Source organism: Rhinopithecus bieti, unplaced genomic scaffold, assembly GCF_001698545.2.
Source record: "Rhinopithecus bieti isolate Rb0 unplaced genomic scaffold, ASM169854v2 scaffold_56806, whole genome shotgun sequence".
In the NCBI taxonomy this organism is placed as follows: domain Eukaryota; kingdom Metazoa; phylum Chordata; class Mammalia; order Primates; family Cercopithecidae; genus Rhinopithecus; species Rhinopithecus bieti.
The window spans coordinates 2,498,909-2,509,924 of record NW_016823424.1 but is presented as its reverse complement, the minus strand read 5'-3'; the positions used below and the strand labels follow the sequence as shown (position 1 = coordinate 2,509,924).

General features: G+C 41.9%; 1 protein-coding gene across 3 annotated transcripts in view; it reads right to left on the bottom strand.

Moving 5' to 3' along the window:
- SLC11A2 (solute carrier family 11 member 2) overlaps nt 1-11,016 on the bottom strand; it is a 50,431-nt gene that overhangs the window by 1,943 nt on the left and 37,472 nt on the right. For all 3 annotated transcript variants that reach the window (XM_017861534.1, XM_017861536.1, XM_017861537.1), the window contains 5 exons: nt 10,410-10,529; nt 9,792-9,941; nt 9,197-9,270; nt 8,372-8,525; nt 5,656-5,709 (listed from right to left, as the gene is read on the bottom strand). In XM_017861534.1, coding sequence (XP_017717023.1) covers nt 5,656-5,709; nt 8,372-8,525; nt 9,197-9,270; nt 9,792-9,941; nt 10,410-10,529 — 552 coding nt within the window. The remainder of the gene's footprint in view (nt 1-5,655; nt 5,710-8,371; nt 8,526-9,196; nt 9,271-9,791; nt 9,942-10,409; nt 10,530-11,016) is intronic.

Genomic DNA, 11,016 nt, shown 5'->3' with positions numbered 1-11,016 from the left:
TTTTTGAGACGGAGTCTCGCTCTGCCGCCCAGGCTGGAGTGCAGTGGCCGGATCTCAGCTCACTGCAAGCTCTGCCTCCCGGGTTCACGCCATTCTCCTGCCTCAGCCTCCGGAGTAGCTGGGACTACAGGCGCCCGCCACCCCGCCCAGCTAGTTTTTTGTATTTTTTTAGTAGAGACGGGGTTAGCCAGGATGGTCTCGATCTCCTTACCTCGTGATCCGCCCGTCTCGGCCTCCCAAAGTGCTGGGATTACAGGCTTGAGCCACCGCGCCTGGCCTGGACCTGTGAAGTTATTATTTTTTTTGCAGAGACAAGGTTTCACTATGTAACCCATGCTGGAGTGCCAATGATACAATCTTGGCTCACTGCAACCTCTACCTCCTGGGCTTCAGCCTTCCTCCCATCTCAGCCTCCCAAGTAGCTGGGACTACAGGTGTGTGCCACCACACTCAGCTAATTTTTTTTGTAGACAGGGTTTTGCATGTTTCCTAGGCTGGCTATGAAGTTATTTCTTTTTACTTTTTCTCTTCCTCGAATACACCTTGGAACAATTTGAGTTTCATTTTAGCCCTACTGTTATTACTTAGAGCTTTTATTGTTATCCTTTGGCACCAACAACCTCTAAGTTAACGCTGAATGCAGACTATAAATTTATTGGCAGCAACTATCCCTATTTTAGTATAATAGAAAGGCACTGGAGTTGGGTTCAAGCCCTTAACTCTACCATTTCCTATGGCCTTCAGCATGTCACATATACGTTTGGAGCCTTATTCTACTTATTTGTAAAATGTGAATAAATGCTACATTTGAAAATGCCAAGTACAGCCAGGCACAGTGGCTCACACCTGTAATCCCAGCACTCTGGGAGGCTGAGGCAGGCAGATCACTTGAGGTCAGTAGTTCGAGAGCAGCCTGATCAACATGGTAAAACCCTGGCTCTACTGAAAATACAAAAATTAGCCAGGAGCAGTGGCTCACACTTGTAATCCCAGCACTTTGGGAGGCTGAGGTGGGTGGATCACGAGGTCAGGAGTTCGAGACCAGCCTGATCAACATAGTGAATTCCCATCTGTAAAAATACAAAGATTAGCTGGGCTTAGTGGTGTGCGCCTGTAGTCCCAGCTACTTGGGAGGCAGAGGCAGGGGAATTGCTTGAACCTGGGAAGTGGAGTTTGCAGTGAGCTGAGATCGCGCCACTGCACTCCAGCCTGGGCAACAGAGTGAGACTCTGTCTTAAAAAAAAAAAAAAAAAAATTAGCCAGGCATGGTGGTGAAAGTACTTGGGCGGGTGAGGCAGGAGAATTGCTTGAACCTGGGAGGCAGAGGTGGCAGTGAGCCAAGATCGCACCACTGCACTCCAGCCTGGGTGTCAAAGCTAGACTCCATCTCAGAAAAAAAAAAAAAAATGCCAAGTACACCAGCATACTATCTCGTGTTAGTCTTCAGCACATATATTTAACACATTACAAACTGCCATGTATAACCTCACAGGCTTGCTGTGATGACTGTGTGAAGACAGATTAGACCAAATGATGCCCAAGATAAAACTATTTCCAACTAGTGGGCTAAGAAAACACTGTATTACACTGGCTTTACAGCATGGAAACAGCTCTTCAGACATCAGCTTGCTTAATTCAGGCTTAAGTAAATAATAGCAATTAAATATACTGACAATTCATTGAAGCCTTTCCCAAGTGAGCAACGGTGGTAGACTTCTTCAATATGTAGTAAGCAAGGGTTGCAGTATTAGAACTGTGATGCCCACAGAGTGTCACTTAGATGACTTAGTTGATAGACCACCTTCATTGGAGATGTTTGTTATATTGTTCTGAGACACTGAGAAATGAGAATAAATGGCCTGGGAATGGGTTAAAATACTTCCAGGGGCAGACAGCTAATGCAAATGAGTGAACTTTTCAACTAGTAACTCTTGGCTATTGCTGGCATAGGACCATAGAGGACCCTGTCCATTCTCTACACTTGCCAAAAGCATTCGAGCTTACTTTTAAAATTCTGCACAGGGACCAAAATCTACCAGTTGGCAACTTCTGGCTAATCCATATTCTAGCACTAATCAGAGTATGAAACAAATGCTTCAGTGTGTTATGTTCCTTGTGCTGATAAACAACAAAGCTTGGTGACAACCCAACTTGAAGGGTATACTACATATTATACAGGATAGTTTGGGAATGAAAACATGGATTCTGGAGTTAAGCTATGTGAGTTCAAATGCCAACTGCGCATTTCATTAGTAATGTAAATATGGGCAAGTTACTTTTGGCCTTCCAGTTGACTCATCTACATAGAGGCTGATCCTCTTGTTGTTACAAGGATTAAATGAGATAATACAAGTGTTCAGGCCGGTCTTAGAACACAGTACTGAGTGAGCCATTTTTACATTCATAAGCTAAGGGGCTGAGAGAAGCTGACACATTTAGATTCACTGGCCCTACCAATGAAGGAGCAGAAGGTATTTCAGAGGGCAGAGCTAAAGGAAATGTTTCCAAACAGGACCTTCACATTGTTTTGCGTCCTATTTTAGTTTTGAAATTAAATCCAAAGTAAGGAGAGAGCACTAAATGAGGAAGGACAACATGGAGAACAAAATTCTTCCTAGATAATTTCCACTGTGTTACTTACAGGGAAGGCTTACAACAGAGAAAGGGAAAATGAAGTTCTGGTGACAGGCCTGGGACAAATCAACTGCTGACTTAGGTTTTCCTGTCATGTGTCTAGTAAAGTTCACTGTGCCTGAGCTCTGCCTTTGTTTTTAATAAATGGTGCCAATATTTCCATTTATATCAGGTCTGCCAAAATGCTCCTTGATCTTTAAGCTAAACGAGTTTGGTTTCTCTTCAAATAGTAATTTTCATTGGCAGCACATATAGAATGTAAAAGTGAAACAGTGAAATAAACTACAGGTAGAAAATATTCAGCTTAGAGAAAAGCAGAATAAAATTTTTTTTCCCAAGTTTAAACATGGTAATGATGTGACCTTTAGCTATGTAAAACCATTTGACTAAGTGGGTAAAGGGAAATTAATGTCCTGGTATCTGCAATTAATCCAAGCCTTCTGAGGACTAAATCCATTTATTTCTCTATCCTTTCCAAGGAGAAAATCCTAACAGTGTGGACTTAGTGTGCCATTCCAGGTGGTAGTTGCTGGTTCAGTATTTTTGTATCAAAGTTGTTGAAACCTTATTAATAAATGATTTCAGGGTTAAAAAAATACCCAGGAAACCAAATTGGAAAAAGAATTTTTTTTTTAATTAGAAACCAAGTTTACATATGGTTAAATGGTTACTAAAAGCTCAGTTGTAACCACTCCTAACACCACTAGCAGAACCTTAAGGGAGCCAAGAGCTCTTCCCTTTTCCCCTGTTAATTTCCAGTATAATGTAGCAGCACAGTTATTTCATGTCACATTTAAGGAGAACAAGAACCAATTTATATAAAGTACAATTGTGTATCCTTCAACATTCCACATAAACACACTGCCAAAACTCACTGGATATGCTGGAATTGGAGGACTTAAATTTCTTACGTATTGTTTATTGCACCCAGAGTACTGGTTAAAATGCACTTTCTCTCTGTGAGGATCAAATGCAATAAGGTATGAGGGTATTTTTAACACTGTGAAGTACACACATAATATTATAAAATGCCATTTAATTGGAAGAAGTTTTCTATCATTGCAAGTCATAAATATAACTTTTAAAAGAATACTAGCAGCTTTTACCTAGGCTCCTAAATGCTTATAAATCTGAGACTGACTGGACCCACCCAGACCCAGGGCAAAGGTACATTTTACCATATCATCTTTACAAATAATTTATTTATTTTTTTTGTCAGTTTGGCCTTTCCTACTGCAGCCAGGTGAGAGCTTAAGATGTCAGTCCCCAATATCTTCACAGAGTACCTTTATGACCAGTTTGGGGCATTACAATGGTAAGGGGAAGAGGCAGATATGAAGAGGAATGGTTAGGGGAATTGTCATTCATGACTCTGTGCTATATTACTTGAGGGGCTAAGAAAAATGTATGGTCCGTGAAACACAGCAGTGTACTCTTAAATGCCTTATAAAAGACCATCCATCCAGTCTGCGCTTTTTTGACTGTGTGCAAATATCAGTAATAATGCTTTTGGGGGCTCAGATGAACAAAGAACGCCAATCAACCAGGACTCTGGAAGGAAAGCTCCAAAAACGAGAAGTCCTTCAACACCATTTCCCATTACTGTTCTCACCAAGTCAATGGCTATAAAACAGTTTTGATTATTTATCTCCATCAAAGTGATTTGATTTGAGATAATCACACAATCTCAGGCTCGGTATGTAAAAATGTCAGAAGTGGCTGAAGTAAAAGCAGCAGCTTCATGCTGAAGACACTCATTTCCTCTGACTCCAGAGCTCCACCATCTGGTCTCAAGATTTTTCCCTCTGAGGAAACAGCTGTAGAGAGGCAGCCCAGTTCAACCTTGCTGAGACAGTGAACTTTGCAACCATACTGACACCTACTGACTTGCAGAGAATGCTGAGAAAGACAGTGTGCCTTGCAACCGTTAAGTCCACAGCTCCTGAGATTGCCTTGCAAGTCATCTTGGGCGTGAAGCAGAGTGGTGCATCAGAAAAACATGACGATTCTGGTGAGAGGTGGCCTTTAGGAACAAAACAGATGGCTCTCCTTCCCCCTTAAAGTCTTTTCTCCCCACCCTCAACATTTCATGAGAACATCAGTTCATAAATACTACCATCTTTTTCTATCACCACCCTCCTGGAGAAGGAAAGTGAAGGTTTTACAACTACATGTGCTCAAGAGTAAATATCATCAGGAAAGCTCTATACTAACAGGCAGGTTATTAAGACTCCCAAGAAATTCTCATAAGCTTTTCAATCTGAGGAAAATCCTGAGAAGGTAGTTAGTAAGCACCACCTAGCGATGTGGTGCTGGTTTTGCTAGTTGTCAGTTTTTCCCCTTCTTTGTTTTCTCACCCCTCTTAACTTCCATTGAGAAATTAAAGTGTAAATAAGTTCAAAGAATCCTAAACCTGATACAGCAGGGTGTCTCTTAATTTTATATTTCATATGGATGAAGCTATACTAGTTGAGAATTTTGTATAATTAAAATAATTGAAAAGGTATGTATAAGGAAAATTTCTCAGCCTTTAAAAATCCATTAATTTTGATAAATAAAACTTGCATACTCATTCTTTAGTTTGAATAATAAAAAATGTATTTCATTTTCCAATTTTTTTTTTTAAACATATAGCCTGGTTAAGAACCATGCATATCCTTGTCTCTCCCAAGGATAAATTGAGCTAGCCCTTGGGCAACTACTTAAGAACTTAGTGTTGGAATGATAGCAGCAAATGTCAGCTTTTCAAAGATCCCACCCTAGTCCAGTTCCAAGGTTAGGAGGTCAGCAAGAAAAAAATAATTCCATCTTTCAAACATACATGAAACAAAGTCTTTTCCAACCAATGGTTGAGTCATAAATGCAGTCTGTGCAACGGCACATACTTTTGGCTATGTTCACACAGTAAACCATAGAAACACACTGGCTCTGATGGCTACCTGCAGAAGACAGACTAATCCAGTGTTATTTAGTGTAGCCACGGGTGGCTTCTTCTGTCAGCAGGGCTTTAGAGATGCTTACCGTATGCCCACAGTCCAGGAAGGACATGCCCAGTGCAATCAAACATTGCCAACCCTGAAAGACAAAACATGGTCATCACTCACCAGGCTCTTTGAAGAGCCATGACTGCTCACACAGCACTTCTCAAATGCAAATCTGCTCCCTTCCTTGAACATCCAGCTGTGCCCATCTTCTACCACCAAGGGTTGCACAAGTCATTCTCTCAACCCCGCCCCCCTTTCAAAAAATCATCTGCCTTCCTCAACAAAGTTTGTCCATACTATTTTTAATATTGAATTTCTCTGTTCTTACTGCTTTGTGTCTGTGGTTCTCCTTTTTTTTTTTTTAATCTTTATCATTATTTTGCATTTTAGAGACAAGGTCTCCCTCTATTGCTCAGGCTGGAGTATAGTGGTGCAATCATAGCTCACTGAAGCCTCGAATTCCTGGGCTCAAGCAATCCTCCCTTTTCAGTCTCCTGAGTTGCCAGGATTACAGACGCACATCACCATGCCCAGCTAATTTAATTTTTTTGTAGCGACAAGGTGTCTTGCTATATTTCTCAAGCTGGTCTAAAACTCCTAACCTCAAGTAATCCTCCTGGCTCGGCCTCCCAAAGCACTGAAATTATAAGCATGAGCCACTTCGTCCAGCCTGTTGTTTGTTTCTTTTATCCAACTATAAGTTCTCGGAAGTCCACTTTTCCTCAGTCCTCCCCATGATGAGGAGAATGACTAACAGACTAATACAATTGGTGTAGTCTCCTAAGCTGCTCTATGAAGTTCCTGTTTTGAAGCTAAACAGTAGTAACCCACTCTAGAATCAGCCCTCTTCTCTAAAAATGGGCCTTCAGGCCAGATGCAGTGGCTCACGCCTGTAATCCCAACACTTTGGGAGGCTGAGGCGGGTGGATCACCTGAGGTCAAGAGTTTGAGACCAGCCTGGCCAACATGGTGAAACCCATCTCTACTAAAAATACAAAGATTAGCCAGGCGTGGTAGCATGTGGCAGTAGTCCCAACTACTCAGGAGGCTGAGGCAGGAGAATCACTTGAACCCAGGAGGCAGAGGTTGCAGTGAGCTAAGATCATGCCACTATACCCCAGCTTCAGCAACAGAGAAAAACTCTATCTCAAAAATAATAATAAAATGGGTCTTCAACAAGCTCATTAGCCTTAGGCTGACTGAGGACAAACTGGCACCTTCATATCCAATTTGCATTACAAAAGGATACCCCTAACTAGTATAGTGAATTTTTAAAAACAATTCCTGTCAAGGACATACTCAGTTACTTGGTTTTCCTTGAAGTTAAGTTCCTAGATTACAGGATCAGTACAGTCTTTGTGTGCCCAAAGTTTATCAGGAAGAAAAAAAGAAGAGATATATCAATCTAGGAAATAATTTTTCAACATTTACTGAAGTAATTTTCTCAATAAAGTATCTAACGTGTGGCACACTGGTGTGGGGAAGTGTTCTAGAGGTTAACAGCAGGTTTCCAGCCTCTATCTTTAGCCATTCTCTGCAGCAAAAATGATATAAATTCTGCTATTCCTTATCCCCAACCCCTGTGTTTTTTCAAAGAAACCTATATAGAACAGGGAAATGGATCTGTTGTTATTTTGGCTGTTTTTTATTAATATAAGCAATGTTAAAGAAGATTTGGAAAACAGAGAATATATCTATAATCCTACCTTCCTACAACAAATTATATTGCCATTTTTATATAATTCTAGACTTTAAAAAAAAATTTTTATAATTGGAATATAAATTTTACATACTTTTTCATGTAGCTATAGTTTTATAACCATGATTTTTAAAAAATGACTCTAGAATGAGAGTCAAGGAAAGACTATCACTATTTACTTATTTGCTTGGACAGCTAGTAAGTGATGGAGCTGAAGGGGGCTGTGGCCGCATGTGTCCCACCCCGAATCTCTAAATCACCCTGCATGCCCCATTCGCCACCTCTGTTTTGTACTGTCCTCCATCCTCTGTACTGCTACCCTTCTTTTGGTTCCTCAAACATACTGTACTCTCTTGTTAGGAATTACTAAGAATGGAAACTACAGAAGTGACAGAAATTGAAAAAATGACAAATCTTAGTAACCAAAGTAAATTTTATGGTTAGAAATATTATTTTGTAAACAGCTGATTTGACAATTTCATATAAATTGTCTCGAGGTTGTTATGTGCTCTTTTGGGTCTGTTCATTTTTTTTTTTTTTTTTTTTTTTTTTGAGACGGAGTCTGGCTCTGTCGCCCAGGCTGGAGTGCAGTGGCCGGATCTCAGCTCACTGCAAGCTCTGCCTCCCGGGTTTATGCCTTTCTCCCGCCTCAGCCTCCCGAGTAGCTGGGACTACAGGCGCCCGCCACCTCGCCCGGCTAGTTTTTTGTATTTTTTAGTAGAGACGGGGTTTCACCATGTTAGCCAGGATGGTCTCGATCTCCTGACCTCGTGATCCACCCGTCTCGGCCTCCCAAAGTGCTGGGATTACAGGTTTGAGCCACCACGCCCGGCCCATTTCTTTTTTTTTTGTGGAGATGGAGTCTTACCATGTTGCCCAGATTGGTCTCTAACTCCTGGACTCAATTAATCCTCCCGCCTCAGCCTCCCAAAGTACTGCGATTATAGGCATGAGCCACTGTGCCCAGCCTGGGTCTGTTCATTTCTGAATGTCAGTGAACCCTACCTCTACCATCCCTGATACCTATGCCCCTGCTCTTCCAGGCTGGACTTACCAAGTAGAACACAAAGCCCAGATAAGCCACGCTGACCACAGCAGCCACCACATACAATGCCACATGCCCTAGGTCCTGGACATAAACCACTACAAAGTACATATTGATGGAACAGATGATAAGGACCAAGATTCCTCCTGCAATCCGCCAGCCTCTGTAAAAGAAATCAGCACAGTCACTGGTGGAATAATCCAACTTGGCTACAGACAGAAAAGGAAACTGCATCCTGTGGAGTAAACAGGACGGGAATTAGAGGCAGTTCAAAATGAATGGAAAAAATTGTTCTTAATTTGAAAAAAAAAAAAAAGATTCTTCATAAGTCTAAGTTAAATCACCCAAAGTTAGATACTGATAGGGAGAAACAGTGGGGAAAAGACACCAACAAATAATCCCTAATATTTAAGTCCCTAGAGATGCAACAAGGCCTAGAAATGCAATGAGTCATTTTATTAATGTTCCCAGAAATGCAACAAGTCACTTCAGATACCTCATATCCTTTAAAGACATATATAAAAGGTACTAACTTATGCCTTTCTTGTTAAGATCATTTAACAAAGAATTACGGTGCCTCAAACTTCAGTGGCTGAAGCTAAAGAGTTACGCTGTAAAAGCTGAACTTTCTTTCCCCTCCAAATGAAAGATGTGCTTTCTCTTCCTTTACTATATTCACAGTTTCCATTCTCTAAGCCAAAGAGGAAGCAGTTAGCAATCACCTCTCAAAGCGTATCACTTCCCTCTGTGTCTCACGTCTGACTGGCCTACTGCATGAAGATACCCTTTCCCCATATCAGCATCCCCTTTGGGAACGAAGAAGAGTACACTCACAGTCCATTGGCAAAGTCACTCATTACTGGCCGCAGGCTCGTAAATGTGAGGATGGGTATGAGAGCAAAGGGAAGCTGGAAAAGAAAGAAGATCAGATGGGATTACTGTGGGTCCTTGTATCACCCTAGAGAACAGCACAATTAATGAAATGGAAACATAAATGCTGCCTCAACTACCCCATGAGAAATAATTATTCCTATCATCCCAACATGCTTGGGCATTACACTGAATTCTGTAGAGCTGTCATTAACATAGTGCACAAACCTTTGTACGTGACTTGTCTCTTTAACCTCCACAAGACCTAGCACAGTGTCCTATATGTTCATTTAATGTTTGCTTTGCATTAATGAACTACAATTTTGTGTTCCATGTGTAAGTAAAGCTCGTAGTTCGCATTCAACAGGTTTAAAAAACCAAACCATTTCTACAATCCTTTTAGATGCCAAGGATTTCATATACATTTACTGCAGACCACAACCATGCCTCTGCCTTCCTCTCAATATCCCCCCAGCACCCAGCTAGGCTTGGTACCCAAGGGCAGTACATAATGCTACCTGAATAACTAGGATGTGAGTTTCCTCAGCTTCCTCCTCACCTGTAAGCTCTGTAGAACATTCAGGAAGTCATTCATCCCTGTTAGATGCTCTACATCTTGGAAGACAGCAACAAGCAGAGTGGGGATGATGGCAATAGAGCGAGTCAGAATCACTCGGGCAAACCGTGACCACTTTAGGTTCAGGAATCCCTGGAAGAAAACATAGGAGCAGGATGACTGTCTGCAACAGGAAACAAAAAAAAGTTTTGGGGAGGTTTAGGAGAGACCTCAGAAGAATGGGATTGAGAAGTGACAAAAGGGGCCAAAAGGGGCCGGGCTCAGTGGCTCATGCCTGTAATCCCAGCACTTTGAGAGGCCAAGGTGGGTAGATCACCTGAGGTCAGGAGTTCAAGACCTGCCTGGCCAACATGGTGAAACCCCATCTCTACTAAAAATACAAAAAATTAGCCGGGTGTGGTGGCCAGAGCCTGTAATCCTAGCTACCTGGGAGGCTGAGGCAGGAGAATTGCTCAAACCCGGGAGGGGAGGTTGCAGTGAGCTGAGAGATCGCGCCATTACACTCCAGCCTGGGTGACAAGAGTGAGACTCCATCTCAAAAAAAAAAAAGAAGCAACAAAAGGGTTGTGTTACCTCCCTCTATCCTACACCAGCACATACCTCCATGACAAACTGGCCAGAATAGGTTCCTGTCATGGTGGAGCTCTGTCCTGCAGCCAGGATCCCCACTGCCCAAATGTAGAGTGCAGCAGGCCCAAAGTAACATCCCAGCACAACACCCTGTGAGAGGCCAAGAAGAAGGATATGATTGTGTCAATAATCTGCTCAGACAACATCCAAAACAGTGGCTCCCTGTGGCATTTCTCCCTTCTTCCTTGCTATGCACCACCCACGCCAAGTGCCGTGCTGGGCACTGTGCCAGTAGCTAGGCTCAAGTCCTGACCTCATTCTAGAAGCTTTCAATCTAAACTTTACTGGATGTTCCTTTGTTTCTCTGCCTAGTCCTTCCTTTTCTCCAAGCTCCTAAACCTCCATCTTAAATATTAAAAAAAAAAAAGAAAAGAAAAAGAAGAGGTCTACACCACATTCCCCAAATTATATTCCTTTACACACTACTCTGGAAAATGGCAGCAGAAGTACAGGTAAATATCAAATAAATGTGGGAAATGCTACACACCATATATTCTACTGTTGGAGGATCACAATGTAACCAGCATAAAAGAACTGAGAGACTCCAGTAAAAACACTTTACTAAGAACACTTTCTT